This window comes from Homalodisca vitripennis, chromosome 7 (assembly GCF_021130785.1).
Source record: "Homalodisca vitripennis isolate AUS2020 chromosome 7, UT_GWSS_2.1, whole genome shotgun sequence".
Classification (NCBI taxonomy): Eukaryota; Metazoa; Arthropoda; class Insecta; order Hemiptera; family Cicadellidae; genus Homalodisca; species Homalodisca vitripennis.
Genome location: NC_060213.1, coordinates 82,737,441 through 82,765,327, shown reverse-complemented (window position 1 = coordinate 82,765,327; position 27,887 = coordinate 82,737,441). Strand labels below are relative to the sequence as shown.

Sequence of the window (27,887 nt, the reverse complement as noted above, 5' to 3'; positions counted from 1 at the left end):
TTCTGCAACCAAAAAAATAGACAAAAGTGTGTGAGGTTTAACACAGAGTAAGTTCTTACAGGGTAACACTCAGGGGTGTGTTGGTCAGGCATCACCCCTTTGCTACAAATCTTGTGAACTTGGGATATACGAATGTCTTATTGGGGGATATGCCCACAACGTGTAACAACAAAGAACAGCAGTGTACTGGTATAACTCAGGAATACTGTCCTTGTCTCAATAATGTCAATGGAGAATCCCTGTCATTTGTAATCTACAGCTTGTTAACATTCAAAATAACTGTCATTATCTTCTTTAGAAATTTACATGTTGAATAGGAAGGCGTTTAGATACCTGGTATTGAGTAGGTAGCTAGATATTGAGGGTGACACAGTGCTATAGTAGTTGCATTACAGTGGGTTTATTTGGTGCTAGTTGAATTCAAATCTAAGAGGTAACAAATTATATAATTTACAGATGCTATGATGACATTCTTTCTATGCTAAGAACTGTGGTACCATTATTGTAAACAGTTGCACAAGTGATGCGTCACAACTGTTGATCCTGTTTCAGGTGGGTGTAGGTAGCGAGTCGTTGCCCCTCACGGACAACAACTCACAGAATGCAGATGACAAAAGTTCCTCCAGGAAATCCAGCAGCGATTCCTCCAAGAAACACAAATCCAAGGTAGGTCCAATTCTGGATTTGGTTGCATGTTACAAGAGTATAAATTAGGTTTAGCTATCTTTATGAGAGCACAGTTCTATAACAAAGACCTTAGTTACAAGGTTTAATTTTGGGAACAGTGGGTAATACAGAGAGAGTGATTGGGATTGTTGACAAGACAATACCCACCAGCCCCCTTAGCTCACATTTATTGTGGTATATGTAGTATAGTGTGAATAACAGCTGTCTAGCAAACAATAGTTATATGTACACATACACTTATATGTAATGATTTTAAATTCTTATTACCTATTTGTTGTTCTTAGATATAAAAAAAGATGTAGTAACAAGTTTTGTTATTTTACCCATGGTATGATATCTCTCGGAAATACATTTACAAAAACGGTAAATGTAAATTTTTCATCTTTGCTCTTCTTAAATCCTGGAGTGGTTTTTCAGATTTAGCCGTCAAAGTTTTAGTCGGCAGCATACACAAATTGAGCCCAGTCTAATATTTGCGTGCAGTGGCAGTTAAATATTTGGTCAGATGTTAGACCAAACTTCTAATCAATCCCTGCCAATTTATTTTGAAATTCTGTAGTTTCTGAAGAATCTGCCAAAAATATTCAGCTGTCTAATATCGTGCCGTTTTTTTTTTCCATCTGTCTAACCATCCATCGCTGCCTGTAAAACTGTTATCACCATCCTTAAACTATTTATGAAATTCTATTGCCTTTGCTTGTAGTATTATGCCGGTTATCAAGCTCCCCAAACTCCACATTTGAGAAAACCTTAAAAACAAGGCTTCTGTTGTTAGCTCATATTTATCTTTCTTCAATGTTTTCTACAATAAACCGCTAGCCCCACTCACACTTTTATTTACAAATTTCGTAATGTTTTGTCGTTTCCATCTCCAATCACCAACAATCACTTTACAAACTTCTTGATCTGCAGCCACCATTGTCTAAACGTTTTAATGCTTTCATTTTTACTTCCAGATAAATCACATGTCTTTTTCATTTTCCACTCATGCTGTAACACTAACACTGTACACTTTCCACAGCTAAAACCACGGGTAGACTGTGGTAACAAAAATTACAAACAAAACGAACATGTCCAAATAACTTGTGCTACTGACTAGCAGTAAAAAGTTTTCCAGAAATATGGCAATGTTGCAGTGTTAAGTTTATCAATGATAATATAACTGGGTCCCCATCCAACTGTGAATAAGCCAAGAATTTCACCATGAAAAAAATCTGAATAAGTCGTGAATTTAATATTCAAACCGTGAAAATCTCTAACTAGACTAACAACTAAATCAATTTATTATTTTAACAAGTATTGACCGTGAAATTACTATTTTTGTACCGTAAAAACCATGAAAAAGCTGTGAATTTGATGATAAATATTGAGTGGGAACCCTGTATAAGGTCATATATTTTGTCATCACATTTAATCTCACCGTGCGGCGGTGCCAGTCGACTAACTGTGTGGTTAGAAGACGCTTGTCTACTCTTGGATTAAAAAGTAATGATACCTGAGTTTGAAAGTTAACCACAAACTAACTAATAGAGCTAAAATTATGGGGATTACATTAAACTTTTTATTCATTGTTAAACCTGCCTTGGAGCTCACATGGAAAAAGCAAATGGGAAACAGTCTAATATATTAAAACAATGTCTAATTTATTATGGCTCCTTCTTGCACTTAAGGGTGCGAGTGGACCGCGCATGAGCGGCCTGACAGTTCACGCGTTCCAATGAGCATGTGCCAGCCACAGCAGATAACCAAAATTTGTTTAACTAAGTTAAAGTGGTATTAAAAACTATAATTTTAAATTGTCTTTACAAAAATAACTTGCCTTTAAAACAAAAATATTGACTATAAGCTCAATAATGTGACCAATGCCAAGTTTTTTTTAACCGCACTCGGTTGAGAATGACAGTTAAAATGGTTTATAAACAACTGGTTCAACAACTTTATCTATATAATTCAAAAATTCTAAAACTACATACTTCTAAAGTTAGTACTCTTGTGTAAAACTTTGGTCTTAACACGTTCACTGCGGGTGAGGTCTTGGGACCTCAAGCGGAGGGTCCGGTGCACGTGCATGAGGTCTCGAGACATCATGTGCACATCACTTCTTTCTTTCATTAGTGTATCCTTGGAACTCGCGCGGGACGATTGAGGTTATGTTTGTTTTGTTGTATGGGCTCGGCTGAATTCTCGTTACGTGTAGTTTACACTTCCTGTGCTCTGCGAGTCTGTGGCGTTTTATTTCCGTGACACGGAGTATATTTACTTTTGTATTGTCTTTAGTATTACTTTTAGTTTTTATTTGCATATAATTTGAGTTGTGTGTTATATGTGATCAGTTTCACAATGGATCCACAACCAGGAACAAGTGCTGATGTTGAAATTGATGTTTCGGAAGATGAACAGAGTGGCAATGAAACAGATGATCAGGAGTTTGAAGAAAATGACAACGACTTGGACCCTGATTTTGACGCTCGTCCTCCCTTGTGGTCTGATAATACAAGTGGATTGAAGCAGATTCGGTTTACAAAACGTGAGGGACTTCTGGTACCAAATCCTGGAAATAGGCCTATTGATTTTTCTTTCCTTCTACTTGACATTATCTTCTTTGAAAATATTGTCAGAAAAACTAATAAATACGCACTAGAGTTATTTTGTGGCCCAAATACGACTCCAAAATCCAGAATCCACAGATGGGAAGACCTTACCGTTGAAGAGTTCAAAGTCTTCCTGGGGTTGCTTATCGACACAGGATTGAACCCAAAACCTAGACTTCAGGATTATATTGAGATGTTTAAATTTTGATATGCACAATGCAACTGATCGGCTTTCAAAAATAAGGTACTGTGTGAATTATTTTAACAATAAAATGATGGAGGTTTTTAATCCTCAGAAAAATCTGTCATTGGATGAAGGAATGGTATTGTGGAGAGGTAGACTCTATTTTCGTCAGTATATTAAAAATAAATGCCACAAGTATGGAATCAAATTGTATACATTATGTGATCCCCATGGATTTATGCTTAAATTTTTAATTTACTGTGGAGTTTAGGACGATATGGGAGGAAAAGGGCACGCTGCGAATGTTGTTTTGAATCTTATGAGAAAAAAACTCCACAACGGCCACAGCCTATATGTGGATAATTATTACAACAGTATTCCATTGGCAACGAAACTGCTGTCTAACAATACCTACTGTACTGGCACATTGAGGCCTGACAGAAAATACATTCCACAAGCTGTGAAATCAGCAAAATTACCGATTGGAGGAACGATTGCTAAGTACGGTGAAGGAATGAAGGTGTGGGGTGTGAGCCTGGCGAGATACCAGAACAGTTACATATATATCAACAGATCATGAAAACAACCTTGGTACCATGGTAAACAAAAGAGGTCAGGAAAAAGAAAAACCAATTCCGATAATCAAATACAACGCCTTCATGAAAGGAGTGGATCGTTCTGATCGAATGCAGTCATATTACCCGCTAGAAAGGAAAACTATGCGATGGTACAAGAAGATGTTCATCCATATCCTGCAAATGGTCATGGTAAACGCCCACTATCTATATACAGAAGAAAACGCAAATCAGAGAAGGAAAATGCCATTGTTCAATTTCACTGAGTCCATTGTCAACTCTTTACTACCAGATGTGCCAAATCTTGCCAGGGGAATTGTTCGACCTATGGTGCATAGTATCTCTAAAATTGCAAAAAAGAAACCTAACTCAAACAAAATCGCACAAAAGAGGTACAGACAGTGTTACAGTCAAGGAAGAACAAAGTACGTCATCTATGAATGTTCAACCTGTCCTGATCAACCAGGACTTTGTGCTGAGTGTTTCGACCGATTTCATCAAGGAAACTGAGTGCTAACAGGACATTTGGGTGGCTGGTAGGGCTGTATATATAATTGTTATATATGCAGCCTAGTTATGCATATATTTTAGCTTTCTCACAATATTTATAGACATAAGAGACAAAATGTGTTTTTTGCACAAGTGATAGTGACAAATCGGGTGCTATGTGCGCATGAGGTCCCGGGACCACAAGTTTTATAAATGGCCTAAATGAACTTTTCCGGGTTACAATTGAATATATTTTACCTTTCTGACAATAATTCTATACATAAGAGACAAAATGTGTTTTCTTTGCACAAGTAAAAGTGATGTCGGGCGCTGTGTGCTTGTGAGGTTCCAGGACCTCAAGTTTTCAAAATGGTAAAAATAAACTTTTCCAAACTAAAATCGACAAAATACCATCGCTAATCTGCAAGAAAACATCTAACTGTAAGTTTAAGCCAAAAATATATTTTAGCATATAGGGTACGTAGTGGGCTGAAATTCAGCAATGAACGTGTTAATAGAATTACAAGTTTTCCTGGTTATAAATGTTCAAAATCGTAATTTGGTTGAAAAGCACGAAAATAGGTACCATTTTTTATTTTTACCAACATAAAAATTTTAATTTAATATTTGTAAACTTGATTTATGTCTAGACGCAAAAATAAACAAGCTAAATTTTAATTTAACTCCCGTAATTTTCACTGAACTAGTTATTTTATGGTTAATGTTTGAACTAGGTTATCTCCACTTTATGATGCGAAAGTAGTATCCAACAAATGGCCGTGCTTGTTGCTATAACGGCGGTGTTGATGCGGCGTGGCTGACACACATACGAACAAAAACGAACGTTGTAAGCTTTTAAACGTCTTGTCTTGGTGTCTGTAATTAATACTGGAGATTTTTTGAGGTCATGTTATAGTTTGATTTTATTTTTAAATACAGACATTTGTAAAAGATCAAAATATAACCAATTTAAACAAATTGTTAAATATCTCTATTGAAGGTACTAATAAAAAACAATCCATTTCAATGAGGTTTAAACATTGGTGTTTACAAAACAAAGAAGACTACAGATTGAATTATGTTAGTAAGGCTAATTAATTAGTTTTTTAAAAAGATAAATTGAGGTTTTTTTTTTCGCAAAGAAAAACAATTTATTATATATGTAAAATAGTAATTAAAAATTTAAAAAATCATTTAATGGATTGTAATTGTTTCCGTTTTTTTAATTCACACCAAAATCAAGTAAATAATTTTACACAGTAAATTTTTATACTTTATTTCAAATACAATAATTACTATCAAAAAACCATTTTACTGTATCTAGGTCAAGCATTTACAGGTATGACAAAGTTTATTTATTGATTTAAATAATTCTAGCCTTAAAACAATTTTCAATTATCAGCGGCAAGTACCACAATATTCTACTGTTCTACTATTAGTTCAGTTATATTCATAATGACTAAACAACACTTTATCAACTTCATAATTATGTATTTATTTTTCATCATTATATGCAATTACAGGAACTGTACAGTTATTGCTCCAAGCATATATATATATATATATATATATATATATATATATATATATATATATATATATATATATGTATATATAATTTATATTTTATTATTATATAATTCAAATAAAAATCAAATAATGTGCCAGGTAGCACATTCACCCGGCAAGTGAGAGATCCGGGTTCGAGTCCCGGCGGAGCAAGTACTTTTTGTGATTAAATGTTTATTGAAAAAAAATTAAATTAGGCTATTGCCATTTATACAAATTTAATTAATGTAAACAAAAGTCGATTGACAGTTATTTGGTCTTCCGATCATATGTTAGTTTAGTTATTTAAACGCATATGTGACAGATACGGCCAAATACAATATAATTGAATCGTAAAAAGTAAGAGGTCTGTGGTGTAATAGTAGCACATTCACCTGGCAAGTGAGAGATCCGGGTTCGAGTCCTGGCGGTGCAAGTACTTTTTGTGATTCATTGTTCATTGAAAAAAATTAAATAAGGCTGTATTTCCATTTATACAAATTTAATTAATGTGTATATATATATAAAAGTTAAAATGGTTTATGAACAACTTTTTGGACAGACCTCGTATCTATATATATATATAAGTGAGACCAAAAAGAAGAATCATCAGGCTAAACATCCTTATCAAATGTAATTATTTGGTTAGTCTTGGCATCCAATACTTGGAAAGAGCATTGAGCAATATCTAATGAAAATTTGGCAAACTAAATAGAATATTATAAGGTCAAACACAAACTACGTAACCAGTGCGTGTTTTGGCAATCGATCCGAGATGGCTATCACGTAACCTGCACATTTGTGTACCTTGGAGGATTAAAGGAAGGAAAAGTAATTCTATTTTTAAAATAAAGTTGTATTTTTTATTTTGTACCAATAAAATCTATGTAATACTAATAATACACAATATGGAAAATCAATATTTTTAAATATAGTACAATCCAAACTCTTGCGGTTAACTGTGGCTTAAAAAAGATTAATAACCTTTAGGTAGCATGTACATTATTACGCCGTAGATGTCAGGTTTGTTTTATATGTGCGGGGGCACGGAACACTGTGGCTTCATGCCAAGACGTTTCCTTCGCTCTACTGGCTGTTTTTAGTTGAAGCAATAATGGTACAGGGTTAGAACACGCCTATACGTTGCAGATGGACACTAAATCCAGTATATTACCAATATGGTAAACTATCGACAAATTGAAGAAGAATGCGATATGCACAATAAATCATCCCTAAATTTCTCTGAGGTGCATACCATACTTCATAAAAATCAAATCACCCCTCTAGTCTATATCACAGTTAGAGTTACATTGTATCCAATTCAGTATAACACAGTAAACACTCTTTTATTGGGAATTTGGATAAGGATATATTTTTTGGCTCCTACAGCACAGGTTGTTGGTAAACTTACGGTTTTGTCTTTGTTTCAAAATGTGTTTTGACAAACTTTTTACCTCTATTGTTACTAGATTGTTATACACCTAATTAGATATATAACTCGAGACAATCTAGAGCTCTCTATGTGGACTCCAAAATAACTACATAAATTCCTAAAAGTTTTGCCAATTAACAATTATTGTTTATTGGAGTTAGTGGATTTCAATTTAAATTAAATGTTATATTTTTTTAAACTGCATCCACCAATATCAACTAACTTCTCAAGCTTGTAAAGACTCTCAGCAACATTAAAAAAGGTTGTGTCATCTGCATAAGGAATGGATTTACATTTGACTGCTAATGGTAAATCACTTTTACAATTTATAAATAGCAGAGGACCCAGGACTGAGCCTTATGAAACAACCCATGTCACTATAACCTCTTCTAACCATTTACCATTCACAATATATATGCCATTTGTCTACATTTTTCAGGGTAAAATTTTAGACAAAACGTAGGAACAAGCCCTCTTAGTTGTAGCATTAAAATATTTTAATCCGTTAATATTTTAATTAGGATTGTTACTTTGTAAAAATGTTTTTATAAATTTATAAAAACATAGACATCAGTTGAATAAATAATAGTAAATTTACCAAGGTATTCTTGAATTACGTCACTAGAATAAGCTTTTTATTTAATTTAAAACTACATATACTATATTTATAGTGTCATCACTGTTGTATTATAGTTTGCCAATAGTTTTTGAGATCATAAAGAGCAATAAAATCTTGGAAGTACAATGGTGACAACTGGCTTACCTGTGAATTTGTGACTTGCTTGCAAAACTCCAAGCTACAACAAACTTCAGATTGAGCAATAGTCATTGTTGTGCATGACTTTACAACTAGCAAGCATAAGATGTCCATTAAAATTGCATACATAATCAGTTACATGGTGTATTTTAGAGAATGTGTTAATATCAAATAATGCTGTAGGGGCTAGACTGGTTGAATTGTTGAGCATTTCATTTAGTGCAGTCATTGAAGTGAAAAATACGGTCTTACCTACGAATTTTTTTTACTGTGAACCGATTTGCATGAAATTTTGGAATTAGGCTCATCTTACCCTTAACTTCAAAAGTGAAAATGATCTGAACTCCGCCTATTATTTTTAAGGGGTGTAAACAACCCCTTAATGGAAAAATTGACATTGAGCCATTTTATCGCTAGAAAACATGTCTAATAGTAAGTGGTGAAATTGTAAAGTGTTTTCTAAAACAAGTACCTCATATTAAAATCATTTTCAACCCCTTGAAAATCTTACAACTCTTGCAAACAACCCCTAAATTGAAAAAATCACAAAAAAATACTTTGTATGACATAAAAAGATGTAAGTATAGAGTAAGTCATATTTTATATTCTCTATAATAATTATCAAATTTTTAACCCCCTTTCAACCCTTGAAAACCACCCCTTGATAAAAAATTGTTAAAATTTTTTTTGATAAAATGAAAAGGATTTAAATATTATTCCACTCTTTCGAAAATGATTATCATATTATTAAGCTTTTCTACCCTTAAAACTACCCCTAAATTAAAACCGTAAATATATATGATTACATATTTAAAAATAATTTAATTTAGAGTAAAAAATTGCCATTTATTGAATAAAATATTTACAAATTATATAAAATTCACTCAAATGTGTTATATATACATATAAGAACGTTGGTATATATTCATGCCTACGTTTCCAAAATATATGAGCCATATTATGTATATATCTATATATATATATTTATATATATATATACATATTACAATAGTTTTGGGTCTCTATTATACTGCGTACTTTCACATTGCTCCAAATATTCACACTCCGAAATTTTCAGTTACTAAAATATGATAAGTTTTTGGTCCATAACTCCTTCAATTTTCATGCTATCACAATTTATAAAAAACCATTGTAAAGGTAATTAAGAGAGCTACAACATCCTTCATTGCAATATATAGTAAAAAACCTTTTTCTAAAACGGTGAAGGGTTAAAGGACTTAAGATAGGCTGTGATTGCGCTGCCACGCGCTCTTTAAACAATCATATCTCCGTCAATTTTTGTTTGAAACAAAAAGAAAAAAACCTTAGATGCTCCTCTTATTTGCAATACAGCTCACTTATTTTACGTGCAAAAGACTTTTAATAGTGCTCATTTTAAAGCTTATTTCAAGCACTACAAAACCCCTTTTTTATTAGAATGCCTAAAATGCATCTGCTCGCCGCTAGATGGCATTGACCACATCTATTAAATTTCAGACAAAATAAAAAATGGCTGTGATCTTTAATATCTAGCTTAATATTGCACTTAGAATACTTTATAAAAAACCAAATTGTTCATATTTTTACCTGCTACAATTTTGTTCTTTATAAAATTTTCTATAAAACGTATATTTTTGGAGATATTTCCAAAAAACCGATGAAAAACGTAAAAAAATTGTGAATTTTCAATTGCCAATAACTTGAAAAGTATTGGATTTGTCGAAAAACTTTATAGATAATTCTTTGCTTAAAATTAGGCCTTCTATCGATATCTGAGGTTATTTTTTTTTTTAATTCACCCCCGAGAAGGGGTGACAACCACCCCCAGGGTGGTTGCGTAGTTCAAATCATTTTCACTTTTGAAGTTAAGGGTAAGATGAACCTAATTCCAAAATTGTATGCAATTCGGTTCACAGTAAAAAAATTCGGAGCAATGATGCTTCAATGACTGCACTAATTGGCTAAAATTAGTATCAAATAAAAATAGTCTTGGTTTTTTTTTAATTTCTTAAAGTACAACATTTCTAAAAAGGACAAATATTGCCTTGATATATTTTTAAAAAACATCATGTGAAATTTGGACAACACTGAAAGTTTCACCAGACCTTCCAAAATAAATAAAATGGAGTGATAGTATAGTAGTTGAAAAAAGAAAAGAAGATTAAAGCAAATCAAATAAAAATCTGTTTTCTTCTTTGTTACCAAAAATCAAACAAATTATTGACAAGGTCACACTTGCAATTAGAGCCAAATCAGTCCCTATTTTAAAAGACTAGCTAAAAACTGTAATAAAATTAATTCTGGTAGGCATAAATTTAGGTTCAGATACTATAGATTCCAATTAAAGTAATATTCGTAAGGCAGTATTTGTCGATCTCTCAAAATTTGAATAAATAAAATTTTGTGTGTTACAGGTTTTATTACTAAAGAATTCTTTCAGTAAATAATGATGAATTCATAACCTAAAACAATATGTTCATAAAAGAAACACAACTGATTTTTTTATTTAAAATTATCTGCAGATAATTCTTTGTTATTCCTAATATCTGTAATGTAGTTCATTAATCGAAAAATATCCTAATAGTAGAATAAAAATAAAAATTATAGTATTTATAAAATATAAAATGGGTACTAATAAATTTGGTTTGGTATCATATGGGATGTGATTGATTAATAAAAAAGTATACTTATTTATTTATTCTTATGCATGTGCTTATAAAACCTTGGTGACAAATCAAGAATATTTAATTTCTGAAGCATTTCTCTGTGCAATAGGCAAATAACTAGTGGAAGGGTACCAGTTAATACCAACAACATTATCATCAGAGACATGCCATGCAGAGCAATATTATATGATAACTGCTCTGCTGCAAGTGAAGTCAATATAGGATACATGTAACATGAAATGATAATGCAACCAATCTCTGCAGATGAATCATTAGTTTTGGGTTATAGGCAATGTGATGTTCAAAAAGGTTGGTTTTATTTTAGGTGTTCTATTGAGTGCATTAATTTATAATCACCTATGTAGTTGCAACGTGAAGTTGAGCAATATTGCTCCCTCCTGTTTCAAAACTGCCTTGTTCTCATTTGCAATATTGTTTAAGACTTCCTCTCTGATAAACTGTAGCTTGGTATGAATTTTAATTTTTTATTCAAGTAATATGGCCATTAATGTTTTTGTTGGACAGTTGGATAAATTTATTTTATGGTTGTGTATTACATTTTATTTTAACGTTGACCATGTGACTCAGTGGATTTTAAGGTGTCACACTTATCAGTTCTTACTGTCAAATAAATGAACAAAGCAAATGTTACATTTTCAACTGTACAATTCCCAAACAGTTTATAATCTCACTTCACATACAGCTTGGTTAGTAGGCCTACTACTTTTATATTTTTTCCTTTATCATAATGTGTTTCAAAATCATCCAGTTATTGCCAAAATTCAATATATATATATTTTTAATTGTATCCTTACTGTTTTATAAAATCATGATTACGGATATGGTCAATATTTTCAAGTTGCTTGATAAAACTCCAACATTTTTTCTATAGCTCTGCCTATATCATTTGAACTTTATTTCTACAAATACATTGAAAATAGATTTTTTGTGTACTTGGATTTTAACCCTTCAAGTGTACACTAAAACCAATCCTTGTGTTAAGTTAATTTAACTGAACCATTAAATTTAAAAGCGTGTAAAAATCTAATTGTATTCTCTTAACACTGACTAGGTTATAGGCTAGATTAATTGTACCAGTGCATTATGACACAGATATCACAAATTATATCAAACATGTTATGTGTAATACTACATGCACACGTTTCTTTTGTTGGTAGTTAGATAATTGTTATTTTTATTGTAAACAATTGATTTAAATTGTGATAGGTGTTGGTAACAGCTCAATATATACCACCGAGTAGTAGTATACTATTGTTTTATCAGCATCAAAATAAACATCCAACTCCTCTCGCAATATTACTAAATATCAACATTTCAGAAATCACGCTGTCCACATAGAGTTTTAAAGAGTAATATAACGCTACGGGATTGTCTTTCTTTGTGATCTCAATCTTGTTTGAGTCTTCATTGAGGCCTAGCAGCATGAAGAATTCTGTGGCATGTGACTGTAGGCTTTTGATCATACATCCAATTGTATGATCGGTTTGATCATACATGATCCATGTTCAAATGCCATAGATTTCAGTAAAACATATATCACGGTGGCACCTGCTGCAGGTTGTTGATGTTCTCCAGTTAGAAGTGGTCTAGCGTGACTCCGTAGTATACAACATCTTACGGATGGAATTAGTTATTCCAAGTGGTGTGTAAGTTCTTGTACTAAGGCCCGTTCTTTTATTCATTACAGAGCATTGTAATTGTTAGTCGACCTACACTTCTGATGGGCAAAGACAGTTGTTCCAACACACTCTTTGTTGACTACTATTTATAACATCTGCCTGAATTTGAAGTGATGGAAAATGTTGATGAGCTGTACAGATTACCAGTATTTTTTAAAACTCTTGACATATCATGTATAATTTTATTGTTTTAATTTAATTTTCGGGTTAAAAATCTTCATCATGAATCCCAGGATTTGTTGTGTGTTGTTGTCAAAATTAACTTCATTACATGTTTGATAATACTACATTTACAGTATACAGTTGAGTTTGACTATACATGTATATGTCTCAGAAACCAAATTTGTTTTAAAAGTGCTTGTTTCCGGTTCATGTAGCCTACTTCTAGTCTAAGATAATTTCAGTGCTATAGTTGAGTTTGCCTTGTTGTCGCGATGATATATATATATATATATATATTGATACTTAGATCAAAATATTTCATAAGTGGTACAATCTGTAGTAAACATTAGATAGTAACGGTAGTCTTTACTATCATTATGCTACTTATCAAGCACTTCATATTTTTAAAATTTAATTTTTAAATATTACAATCAGCCACTTTGGCAAACTTCAGCTGAAAGTATCAATAGTTGTTTAATGTCAGTTAAATTTAGATTATGTTTTAAGAATATTACCATTATTTTCCCATTTTATATGATAGTCTGGGAAATTTTCCCAATTTTTCTTTATAAAATTATTTCTCAGATTTCAACAATTATTTGTAATTAAAATTTAACTGAATCTGTCAATTCACTTCACTGTAGAGACTAGAGCTTGGCAATTGACTTTTACTGTATAGATAAGAGCCAATGATTAAGTTGTTTTCAACAGTAGTATTGATAATATGTATATAAAATAACTCTGTGATTCTATATAATATAACATTTTAAATAAGAGTTTGGTTCATATTTCAATACATGTCATCTAGAAGTGAAAATTGGTTCAATAATGGGTTTATATTTATACAAATTATTAATACCTATTACAATAAAACACTTATTCTGTGCATCACTGCAATTTATTAAATTATTAATCATGATAGAATAAAAAAAGACCAAGGACCTGTGACAAATCATGCTTTATAAATATTTAAAATGTTTAATTTTCAATGAAAACTATTCTTGTAAAAAGTTAAACAAGAGTTACTAACTAATTAAGATGTCTTTAATTTCTTACCTCTTTGTACAATATTGTACAAAAAAATGTTCTTTTCACTTATGAAGAATATTTGTTAGGTTATGAACTGATAACATACTACTGTGCACTATATAAACTCGCAAGTGTGTGTTTCGTCTGAGACGAGTTGACTCACACTGCATTGTTCTGAGTAATTGATGCCTTAAGAGCACGATCTACAGGTAATTAAATTTGCTTTAATTTTCACCTTGTTATTAGTAGATAAAATCGTGACAATGGTGGGCGAGGCAATCATGCAGAACAAAGCGACATAAACTGGTGATACCCTATTTCTGGATTTATGTGTGGCGTATCCAGACCATGATATTAGTCATTTAGCAGCGAGACTTACAAGAGGCAACATGAGTGTCTTTTCAGTTTTGTTGGTATCACTTTTTTACATTATTCTTTTTAAATTATGGCTGAAATGTTTCCCTTGGGATTATGTTTTTAAAAAAGCGAACAACCCTGTGATTGTGGTGAGTTTTTTTATGCAGTCAGTATTCTTATTTGTTCTTCTTTAATTATTAAATGTTGTATCGGAATGTCACTGTTTCTGAAAAATTAGTTTGGTTTGAGTTGTTTCATACTTTCTCTCTATACAAATTATATGAGTAATATAATACTTTATTAGAAATTTTTGCAAATTGTATTAAAGAGTTGTTCGGTTGTCTCATGATACCCAAAAGTGATGTTTATGAAAACGGATTTAATCTGTGTGTGCATGTACATGATAATCATCTGCCTTGGGCTAGAGTTCAGTAAAACTTTATAGATTTCACTGGTCCATTTCGCCCAGATTTGGCATGTGTGTGTACATAATATTTAATATACATAAGTATACAATATTTGATAGTACCCTCTGATCTTTTTTTATTATATACGTTTTTATCAAAAGTAATTTTTATCAAATGTCTATGAGTCTATTGAAAATCAACTGAATGAGATCAAGAACATTGCCAGGCCACGTTTCTTTCCCTAGTTATTGAATGTTAAACTTGGATTTGTGTATGGGAAGTAAGTGAGATTGTGGCAGTTCACAAATAGGTGGTTTCATGTTAATAACATTCGTTATTTAAGTGTGTTGAATGAATTCTAAGAATTGTTTCACCATTGAAGAAATATGAGGGCCATCTGGAAAGTGGTACCCATTTGTGCAATAAAGACAGGAGTAAATATTAACATAATGTAAACATAAACATTGTTATTGGAAAGAGCATACTTTACAGTACTTCTCCACATAATGTCTAAGAAAATTTAGGCATTTGTCATAAAAGTTTTTGTATTCCAGCATCATAGTCCTCCGCCACCACTGCATTGAGATACGTAATGACACCTTGTTCAAGTTCTTCATCGCTGTCAAATCTTTTACCCACCAGAAAGTCTTTAAGCTTTGTAAAGAGATGAAAATCCAAAGGGGCCAAGTCCGGGCTATATGGTGGTTGGTTGAAGGTTTCCCACTTGAATTGCTGTAAAAGTTGTATTATTGCAGCTGCATGAGGCCTGGCATTGTCATGAATGAGAATGACGCCTGTAGACAATAGACCTCACTGTCAATTATTATGTATTGCCCGCCGTAATTTCTTTAATGTTTCACAATATGCATTAGCATTAATTGTGCGCTAAAAGGACTACTTTCTGGATGACCCTTGTATCTATAAAGAAGGCATTATTTTCTTACAAAGAACTTAAACCATTTTGATTACATTTTTATTTTTTATAATGTATTAAATTCTTAATACAATTTATTGCAATCGAATAACTAAATATAAATTTTTAATAAAGAGCATAATTTATTTTTAATTTCTCAGTGCAAATCTGTTGAAAGTATAATATAAAATAAACAAACAAATTTATGTAATATTATGAAATTCTGTCATATGAAAGATATTTATCGTACAAAAGTCAAATATGCATATTGTGACTGGCGTAAGTTATATATCTTGAATATATATCTTTAGGAAGCTATTGTATATAGAGCGTGTCCAAAAATGTGGGGAAATATGTTGGAATGTGGTTCAATACATGAAACAAACATAGTCATAGTCATAATTTCTTTATTAGTACAGAGGTGAAATTAGGGCGACGTGGCCCTTTCTTACATTTAACCTCAACAAAATCCAACTACTAAACAAATAAATAACTCCAGTATAAAATGTGTTAACTTAAATCTGTTTATAATATTTTTAAAATATCTAAACATTAAAACTAATATTACTCTGCATGATTACATATTATATAACATTACAAAGAAAATATAATTTCAAACCCATTCACTCAGACATTCATTCCGCCCGCTATCGGTTTCGGCAACCGCGGTCATCTGATCCAAGAAGAGTTTTATCAAAGCTGAATTGAACCGTGCCCGGCTTTCCAGTTCTTTAATGCTATCCGGAATGGAATTCCAAGTTCTGCATGTGGTAACTATAAAGGATTTATGAAATATTGCTGTTCTATGACATGGAATCTGCAGCATAGACGATCCTGTGCTGGTATATTTGCACTTCAATTGTTATAAATAAATTTGAAATCGTTGACAAAATATTGTGGAAACCCACTTTTAAGAATGGTATATAACACATTCAAAATTTGAATGCTTCTCAAATTATTTAATTTTAATATTGATATGCGAATACGGTAAGAGGTAATATGGTCATATTTTCGCGCAACAAACAAATATCTAATGCAATAATTTTGGAATCCCTGGAGTTAGTTGCTCAAAACCGGTCATGTCATTAATTATGGTTTGTATGATCTCTCAACCACTATATGGTCTATTTCTCACTACTAAGCATCTTTTTCATTGTCTAGATTTTTTATTTATTTAAAAATATCATAAATCAGAAACTGTTTAAATTACGGCATTGTCATTTTTCATGTTTGTATACTATGTCCTATGATGTTACTTCTACTGAAAGAAAAAAAAAACTATCATTTATATTTTCAAAATGGTGGCTTTTTAAGAACTTTAAAGCAAATTTGCATGAAAACCAATTTGAAAAGAAAAAATAGCTTAAAACAAGAAATAAATATTTGAATAGTTTACAGTATTTGTTATGAATGAGTGATAAATAACGGAATTGATGATGTTTTACTAATCTTGTGCAATCCACTTTACTCAATAAGTACGTATATTGCAGTTTGCACATTTTACAGATTGCAGCAGAACAGTAAATAGTATGTATTTATTCCGTTATTTATCATCCACTTGTAACAAATGAGGTAACGACTTCAGGATGCTGTCATTAGTTTGCAGTAATCTTAGATGGCAAAACTTGATTTTAAATTAAGTTTTTACCTTATCATAAATACAAAAGTTAAAATCAGTTGGGTGGAAAAATACAGAGAGATACAAATACATAGAGATTTGTAGTTTTTAATAGGCTACACTCTATATAAATTATTGAATCCTAATGGAGTTGCTTTTTCTAGACAGTCCTGCTAGAACATCTACAGTATTATCAATTTAATAATTTAAAATTTGAAAAAATGTTTCTACAATTTTTGGAATCTTTGTTAACAATATTTGTTGTGATACTAGAAAATAACATTGCTTTTTCTGTGTTAAAATTGTGAGCTTAATTAACACTGAAAATATTGTAGATCAATGAAAAAAGTAAAGTGTAATTTAAAATGTTATGTGGTGGTAGGGAGCTTACGTCACATAATTATTGTACACCAGACATTGTTAGTAGACTACAAGCCATTATCTGATATATCAGTTCAATCTACGACTGGAAGTATGTCAGCAGATAGCCCCGTGGGAAGCTTGGATTTATTTGATGTCATCTTTGTAAGTCATTTAGATTGTGAGTTAACAAATTCTTAGAAATATATGTATTTTTAAAGGGGTAACAAATGTTAGTAGTTGAATTTGTAAATATTGATATGAAGTTGTCAAACCGTGTTTAATACATTACGTTATTTATTGTGTTATTTTATGATGTAATTAGTTATTCCATTGTTTCAAATGACAGTTTTTAATTTTTATTTTGTATGAATGTAATTTTTTCTCAATTAATTTTCTAGATTATTGTATAATCATGTCCAATTATTATGATATGAACTTATGACATTTGAGTGTTCACTTGCTAAACTACTTTATAACGCTTCAGTAGCTTTATTACATATAGCGAGAATATACATTGCAGCTCAATAGTGAGATATCTGGACAGCTAATTAAGATAGCAAAGTTGGTGAAACATATCAATTCCTTGGACAAGCTCAATTTGGCATTTAGATAGAACACAGCACAGCACAGCAATGATATTTACTACCAAACCACATTAATTATTCCTATTTCCTTACGTAATTATTTTGTGTTTCGGCTACTATTTTTAAACACTAAGATATAGACAAAAAGTGCAAATGCAAACAATTTTTTCTTTTACAAAGCCCTTTTATTTGGTATACTGTTTATTGTACATTGTTATTTAAGAATTTCGAGTTTTAGGTATTTGTTGAGGCATGATTGAACAGTTTTTAGATTTGGAAAATGCTATGAAAAGTGCCCCTACCACAGGTTTACTTCAAGAATAGCTCAATAACAAGCTTGGGGAACAAATTGTGTACTGTTCCATATTCAATTAGGATAACACAATAATTAATTTTAAAAACTTATTTTAAAACGTTTTCTTACAACCTGTAAATATGGTTAAAGAGAATTAACTTTAGTTTATGCCAAAGTGTTCATGCCCATGTTTTATGAAAATTCCCCAAAAAACATCTGTACATTTTACAATTTTTTTTACAAGTTTTTTACAAGTTAAAAATAATTTAATTGGATTTTGTGATGTTAAATTAGGAGGAAATACGAAAGAAAAAGTGTTGAAGTGTGCTAATTCGACAGCTATACAAACTGCATAGGTGGTCTGCCTCACATGTTTAAACAAATAAATGTCACTTCTCAGAAAATGTATTTAGTTGTAGTAATGTAGTTACATGAGAGAATTTTTATTTATTATCTTCTTTCTAATGGTGCAGAAATTGTTAAATTGTGTCAACATTGACTTTAAAAAATTGAGAATATGTTTAAAAAATTTTAAAGAGATTTGATCTTAAACAAAGTAAACATCTGAATATTTTTACAATAATTTCCTAAAATGTTATTTACATGTACACCGGCTATACTGGCAAAATCAAATAATGCAATCCAAAACCTGTACAATAGAAACAAGTAAAATACAGTCTGTTAACTGTACAGTGTGTGTATAGTAGTCGTGAATCACATTGCTGATAATCTTACAGACATCAGCGTGTGAACAAATCTCCAGATACATTCATTGTAATAAAGTGAAATTTGAAACATTAACTTTAACATTCTTCAGTACACATTCAATTTTTACAAGTGTATTGTGTACTCAAACTATTAGGTCAGCGAGTATTTAATTTGTGTGGGAAACTAATAACGTTCAGTTGCATAATGTAATAAGCTTCATGTACAATGTCTTGTAATCTTCATGATGAAAAATTTAGATGAAATAATCGGAAGCTTTCACCTTTTAGCAGTGTTATATTAAATGTCCTATATAAATTAATCTCTGCCAGTTTTTTTTATTACCAGACAGTTGTGTTCCCATAAGTTTGAGTGAATATAACTATGTTGTATATATACCCAGCAGGAATCACTTCTGGCTGGTTCATACCTTCCAGTTGAACCCACCACTGGGCACAGCAAAAACCGATGTGACACTTAAATCTGGGCAACCTTATGGATGTCCAGGAGCGGCACATCACTAACCGCAAATGTTGAGATTCTGTGGTTCATGGGCAATTCGATAGGTCTAGTCTACTGTTGGAGTTTGTGGGGTTTGTTCCCTAACTATCGAAGGTTCTTGTTAACCTCAACAAGGGTATGCCACCCCCTGCCTGCTTTGACTGGAGAGGCTGGTTCAGAGCTGGCCTCCCCTTCTTCCGGCGAGACATGACTTTGAGATATAGTGCCCTTAATTTTTCTTCATGGATCTTGATAGGAGGCGGCTCCTACTCCCTAACCTTACCCATTCTGAATATCCTGTCACTCCGAAAGCAGCGCAATGGTTCTTACAGGGCTATGTGCAGTTTATATGAAGTTCTCATAAACTTTATTATCTGAGTAATTTTGTTTAAAGGTTAATAACATATTTAAAAATTAAAATAATTATGTTTACAGGACTCTCTGAAATCAGAAGAGGTTAGAGCGAACAACCAGTTTGCAGATCTCTTTGGTCCCCCCATAAAGACAACAAAGCTCTCGCCCACCACTGCACCCAAGAAAGCTGAGTCTAAACACTCGTCAGATGGCAAGGTAAGTGACTTACTCGGCTTATGGACTTCTTCTAAATGTTTTTCCATAATTCATCAATTAGTGATCAATAGAGAACAGTAATACAATGAAAATTCCTGCTGCAACTAACTTACAAGAAGAATGTAATTATTCACTTACTGAAAGACACGTGGTATTTTAACTTGTCAAATATTTGATGGCATACTTGCTCATTATGATTGTTTCTATCGGTCTTTTTATGGTTTTGTTGCTTCATTCAAACCTGTATATTTTGTGCTCCTCTGACCATCAACCACATTGTTTTTACAACTTTTGGTTTACATGTATTAATAAATATTTGTGAATAATTGTTAGGGAACATTCTCAGATTGTAAATAGTACAAGTATGGTTAAATGGATAAGAATAAAAATGTTTGTAGGCTATCCAGAAAGTAGGTTACATTTAGCTCTGTAGCCGCTAGGGGCGGAACTGTTTCCATTTTGTTGTCAAGGCGTTTCTCATTTCAGTCATTGACTATTCAGCCTTGCTAGTGAGAGGTTACTGTCGCTCCTTGTTGTTTCACAGTAGCAGTTTAAAATGTGTGAGGCAAATGAAAATTACGTGAGTTGTGAAGTGCGGTCGGTAATTCGGTTTTTGTAGGCTAAGCACAATTAAGATTTATCACGAACACTGTGAAGTTTACGGGACCGATGTGATTACTGAATGTGGAGTGCGTGAGTGGTGCATTAGGTTTAAAAATGGCCGAACTAATGTGTATGATGACGAACGAAGTGGATAATCTTTTTCTTATGCTTATTTTTTATTTATATCGAAACGTAATCTACTTTCAAGATAGCCCTCGAATATTATTTTAAGGACATTTTGGATTATTTACTATATACAGGTTTTATTAGATGAACATAAAATTGTAACAACAAAATAAGTAACTTCCTTCCCTTCAACTATCAAATGTCCTATGATTTGATCCATAGTGGGACTTGCTGATCCTTAAAATGTAGCTAGGAAGGGTCGTCAATTATATTAGACCTGAGACAAGGTAAATTAATGGGCTGTACGATTTTACAGAATTACTGTTGTGTGAATAAAAATTTGCTGACATCGGCATTTGGAAACATGATATACTTGAAAATTTATGGAAATCCCTCTTGAAACACATTGTTTTTTAGATTTGAAAATTGTGAATTTTTTGTTTTGTATTGGGAACAGTGTGTTATTACAAAGTAATAGGAATTACCGTCATAGTCATCTAATTTTAATTCTACACATATTTTTAAATGGAAGGTTGTTTACAGATTTAGTTCATGGTCTGACCTATGGATAAATGAAAGGAAAATTGATACAATAATAAACAACCAGTAATAAACAGTTTACAGAGTCCTCTAGCTTAATTAAGTGAGTTATATCATTAAACAAATGTAAATCTGCTTGAAATAATAACTGTTCTAGAATAAAATCTTATAGAGAACGATTTAAAAAATTAATTAACTAATCAATAATAAGCTTACAAAAATAAGAGTAAGTATATATTTATAAAGATCACAGTTACATGATTTCATTTACGTGTTCCCTGCCATAACATATTTTTATGTCGGATAAAAACCCAGGAGTCACCCATTTGTAGTAATTTTTACTAAAATTAAAAAAAAAATCAATTAGTTGACTCAATTGTTTTGATGGAATAAGAGATTGAATTTCAGATTTGTGTGGTGGAAAATATTAAGTATTTACTATACCAAATTTTTTGTTGAAATTGGAATAAAATAAGGCAGGAATTTTTCTAAAAACCCGGAAAATTCCAAAAATAATTTTTCCGTCTCCAAGAACTAATAAAATCAAGACATAATTGGACAGCTTCTTGAATCAAAAACTGATTAATCACGAAACATAGTATTTTAAGCGGTGTGGCTCGTGAAATTGTGAATGAAGATCCGACATATGTTCGTGAGCTACATCTGACGCCGGTTGATCTAAGGTTACCCTACTAGTGTAGTGAGTTTATCTTAGACTCCTATGCCGCAGCAAGCTTCCGCCCCTCCCCCCCAAAACGTAACAATGCATTGGACAATTAAAATCGCCTGACTGATCGTTTCCGAATTCGGCACTAAACGAGTTGTACACTTTAAGCGGTAACTCGAGTTTTATAAATATATAGCAACAGAATAAATGTAATTTATAAATAATATTATAATTGAAGTTCGTTTTTTCTGTCTATATTTTTCAACACTAGTGTGTCTGCTGGTTCTATGCGCGGACTTTAGCTTCTCGATAGTAAACAGACAATCGCAAATTTGTATTTTATCCTTACGTCTTACTTTGCGTAGTTGTAAATAAATATATTCTCTATAAATATACATCCATGCATTTTTAAATGTAATATATACTGGAAGCTCATTTTATAACCTACCATTTCTATTACTTAAAAAGGAAAAACTACTTTGAATTTTAAATATATTCATCTTCCTGCATCTCTGCAATTTCCTTTGAGGTAACATGGTATTCTTAGGCTTGCCCCTTCCCCACAAAAGAAAATCAATTAACTAGAGTTCATATGAAAGTATTTCGTTTGTTTGTTGATTGTACTGAACCGATCTTGTGTACCGGCGAAATCATTGTCTCGTACCGAAAGTTCGCCCACTGCTAGACCTCTGACCCGCAATACTGGGCTGCAGTCTGGCCCATGGTAGTGTTGTGTTGGTATTATTTGTTATCTTTGTATTTCCAAATTGGATACATGTATTTTATAAACATCACAGAAAGGAAAGTTATTAGGTATACACAATGTTATGTCGACTCATCGAAAGATACAGAGATAAAAATTAAGGAGCTCAAAATAGGTGATAGCGATAAATTGTCACCGAATTTCTCTCAAATTGCTAGCGACGAAATGCTTGAGCACCGCAGCTTTGTGGCATTTCTTACAAATACTGCTAGTGACGATAAAACGTCATCGTTGTACTTGGCATAAGGGTTATACACAGTACTACAGTTGTCTGTTTGGTTTGAAAATAGATTAGATAATCGGAAATTTTCTACGGGAAAAACCGGGAATTTTAAAAGAGGTTTTGAGTGGCCACCCTGTGCAACACACATATACAATGCTTGAAAATGTATCAGAGCATAACAATATGCTACTTATACATAGTTAATTATATCATATTATATCACATATATAGCTATATAACAGTTGTGATAATTATATTTAATTCCACACAAATTTTAAAAAAGATAGTAATATAATCAGGAAAAGCCTACATGGGCCTACAGTCTCTGCATAGGCTCCGGTCGTAAGAGTATTAAAACTCTATATTAATAATAGGATAAATGTTACAATTACAAGTAAAGAAAAAAAATAGTAGTTTTGTAATTTTAGAGATTTAATAAATGGTTGTAGAATTTATTTTTAATTCAACTAGATGGCAATAACAACGGTGATCACACAGGCTATCGACGAGTCTTATAGATATAAATACACAAGTGAATATAAATATAATATCTTTACCCCGCAAATAGTTCCTTGCAAGTACTGCCTATAGTGATTAAAGTGAAGGACAGACAACACAATAATAAAAAGTGAAGAAGGGTTAGAGTTCAGCGATAACAAGGAACAATAAGTCCATCTACTTCTTCACCATCTAACAATAACAGATAATCCTTCATGCGTTTTTAAACCAGTTAGGATTAGGTAATTGAAATGATCAGTGAAGTTGTGATTCAAACAGGTGTTACAGTACAAAACATGGGAAATATAAAATACGAATTTATGCTAAATGTGTTTTTTTTTTATTTAGAAACTACAGTACCAACTTGTTGTGAATATTTTGTGTAATGAGTATGATATCTAAATGGAAAAAAGTATTAAAATGAGTGTTTAACAACATAAGAATTGTTTTAATAAACAGTTGTCTTGTGATCATCAATTTTGTCTTGAAAAAAAATAATTCTGAAGAATATGTATTACTCTTAAACAATATTATTTTTAAGATTGTTTTCAGTACAATATTTAATGGCTGGAGAATAGTTTTGAAAGCGGCAACATAGACTATAATACCAAGTGAAAGTTAGGATTGAACTAAAGCAAAATAGGCACAATATTTTTGTGTTGACGTGTACAGAGCAACGATAAACTGAATCATGTATTTTTGTGCCACTCCAGATAAATAACCGAATATACATGCTGAATTATTTACAAAGTTTATTAGTTATTGTTTTATGCAATGTTATCATGTAATTTTTTCTTTCTGTAGTGTACCATTTTAAAGTACTTAGGATTGTGTAGTAAGTGCATATTGCACAAATTAATTTTTTTCACGCTTTAATTTTCCCCCCATTGCGACAGTCATGATTTAATAACAGCACTGCAATAGTAACACACTCAGCCCCTTATCAACATTCGTGATTGTTATGTTTACAGTTAATGTACAGTAATGTAGACGTCTGGGGCTGAAAACAATTACACCAAAATATTTTTGTATACTTAGCCCAGTTAAAATATTATATCATGTTTTAATGTGTAAATCTAATAAAGTATGTTGTTTTACAGGTTTCTTCGAAGTCTGCCACTAAACACAGCCCTCACAAAGAAAAGGAAAAGGATAAAGAGACTACCAAGAAAGACACCATGCTGATGAGTTCAGGAAAAGAAAAGGACAAGGACAGAGAACGCAGCAAAGAAAAGGAGAAGAAGCCAGATAAATCCCTGAAAAGGCCACCATCACCGATCCAAGCCCCCCCTCCTAATAGAATTGTCAAAGAGGAACAGAAAAAATCCGGCCATGATGAATCTAAAGAGAAAGACAAGATAAAATCGTCATCAAGTGAGATCAGTAAAAATGAAAAGAAAGAAAAGAAGAAAGACAAGAAAAGTAGGGATGAAAAAGACAAGAAGGACAGACATAAAGACCACGAAAGTAAAAAAGAAGTTGTTCCTACCCCTCCACCACCTGTCCCACCACCCCCACCTGTAATTGATAAGGAAAAAGAGAAAACTTTTGACAAACCTGAGAAGGTCAAATCTGAATTCAAAGAGCTGAAAGAAAATGTAAAGAAGTCACCCAAACACTTTGTAAAAGAAGAAAAGTTTAAAGAGAAAGTAGAAAAAGAAAAAATTGAATCGGTTGAAAAACAAAGGCATAAACATAAGAAAAAGGAAAAGAATAAAAAGGAAGAGAAAGAACTGAAAGAAAAAGAGAAGTCAATCAAAAAGGTTGAGAAACTCCCACCAGCACCTCCTGTTGTTCCTAAAGAGCCTTCACCTCCCCCTCCCCAGCCTCCCCCTTCTAAGTCCAGAGTTAGGTCACCAAGTCCCAAAATAAGCAAGGCAAACCCTCTCGGTGCACTGCTGTCAGAACTGCCCTCTGACAAGGGATCAGATTCTGAATCATCCGGGGATGAAGATGCTAAAAGTATTGAAAAGTTAAAAATGACCCCACCACCTGCTCCTGCACCTCCTGTAGCGAGAACACCAGAACGAGTGAAAGAGTTTACAAAGGAAAAGGTGAAGAAGAAAGATAAAAAAGGCTCCTCAAAAGATGAGGAAGGGTCGAAAAAGAGAAAACGAAAAAGCAAAGAAAAGGAGGATGTAATTCCTGAGAAAGTAAGGAAGATGGAAGATGATCACAAGATCACCAGGGATGAGATGATGGATGAAGATATGGATGATAGGCTGTCAGAGCCATCCATTGTAGGGTCACCACAAAGAGAGGACCAAGAGATCTCAAGGTCGAGGTCACCAACCCCTCCAACGAAATTTACAGAAGAGTATGTGATGGAGCTGAAGGATCTTCAACAGAAGATAATGACTTTGGAGGACAATGCTGAACTACAAAGGGTTGTACAAGTAATCGCTGAAACAGGACAGTATGAAATTACCAAAAAGACTTTTGATTTTGATCTCTGTGCACTGGACAAAAGTACAGTGAAAAGGTTACAGGACTTGTTCTTTGCTGCCTCATGACCCTGAGCCGTTGACTGAAGTTTGTACAATAATTTGTTATAGACATTGTATTTGTTTTGTTTTTTGTTTTGTCCCTATGTAATTTTTGTTGTAATTTTTTATTGTTAGTTATAATTTTATTGTTTTTATTTTCACATGCAGCATTTACATTTGCATGGGTCTCGTTTTATATTTTATTATCGCTAGCCATATATATTAATATAACATACCATAATCGAAGAATCATTATAGATCTATATGAATATAAGATGTTTTTATATTCCTTTGTAGGCAATTAGGCAAATCAAAGTTTGCTAAGAGTGATTTTATGTACATTTTTGTTATATTATGTATATTGTGTGTGAGTGTTTATTTTATCAGAGATTTTAAAATCAGATTTAATTTTATTAACATGTATTTTAATATATTATAAAAACCATGTGGTTATCAATTAAAATTGGCCTAAGTATTTATTAATACTACAATCACAAGTTGATACAATATTGCAGAGATTGTAGTAAATATGTCAGACAAGGGTTGTTTGAAAGCTTTAACTATGTGTTTAACACTTAAAATTTGTTTTTTTTTTTTAGGTATTGGTTTTCACTGTCTTAAAGACTTTATTTAAATGTCTATATTATAGTTCTGTAACAATTTGGATTTTGTTATTGAAAGGTCTTTACTTCCACATCACAACTATGCATGTTCTTCAAACGTAATTAAAAACTGGCTTTATTTTTCTGAACCGTCCTATTTAAGAATAAATTTACTGTTACAAAAAATTTCACTAGGCACAAAGATTATTTTAACTAGTTTTAAGGTTAGTGCTGGCTTTAAGTACCTGGTCTGTGCAAGCTTTGTTCTGAGTAAGGAAGTATTGTTATTTCAAATATTTGTATCACTACTTTCATTATAGTTTTAAAAGATAAGATTTTACAAAAAGAGTATACTTTTAAGATGTTAATGTAGAAATTATTTCTTGAAAAAAAACATTGTATGAGGATTAAATTAATTTTGCATAACATTCATGACATTTTTAAACAACTGTGAGGCTCTGGTATTAAAAGTTACAAAAACTAACTCACATTGTCGGCAGCAGATTCGTATGAACTTGTATTTAGTCATTGTTGTAACAGAGTTTTAATATAAATAATTCAAATTTCTTTAAACTGTTTGTTTCATTTTCCTCTTGTATTATATCTTTCCAATAGTCTTGAAGCAACACTTTAAAAGAATTTTTTCTCTAGTTTAGTATTTTTGTAAATTAAAATGTTCCATAAATTACATTGTAACACATACCCACTAATATTTATGTACTCAGTTTAGTTCATTTATAAGAAGAGGTGAATTTTTTATGATTATCGGTCAAAGCAGTACGTAAATATAGTCACTAGAAGAATTCAACTCACGTAAATATCTATTGTAAGAATAACATGTGTTTTAACCAAAGCCTGTGTCACAAATTAGCTGGCTGTGATTAATTTTTGGTTTACATTAGTTTGTTTTTTTTTGACCTCCGTTAACTAATAGTTATAGTCTCTGCTCTCTAACCGAGAGATCAGGAGTTTAAATCCCGCGGAGGTCCAATAGTGAGTGTACTTTGACAATAAAAACCAGTGAATATCGAAGCCGCCATAGCTAACGCTGAGGCTTTAAAAGAGAGGAAAAAAGTTAGTTTTGAAAATTTAAGTAGTAAGCAACTAATAATAGTTATCGGTATTGTCAATTTTTAAACGTTTTATTTCCGTCTGTCTATCCTAAATTGAACATCTTTAAAATTGAATATAATGAGTACATTGCTGAGAATTTTCATTGATGGTTTTTCGTACTAGATACAAACTG

The 27,887-nt window shown here is 32.0% G+C and overlaps 1 protein-coding gene across 1 annotated transcript; it reads left to right on the top strand.

Moving 5' to 3' along the window:
* Positions 1-468: 468 nt before the first annotated feature.
* Positions 469-27,214, top strand: LOC124366796 (glutamic acid-rich protein-like; the record flags this gene model as incomplete). Its single annotated transcript, XM_046823398.1, has 3 exons — positions 469-666; positions 19,999-20,133; positions 24,654-27,214. Coding segments are annotated over 3 exons (1,746 nt in total), but the record flags the coding sequence as incomplete, so codon positions are not given.
* Between the last annotated feature and the right edge of the window lie 673 nt (positions 27,215-27,887).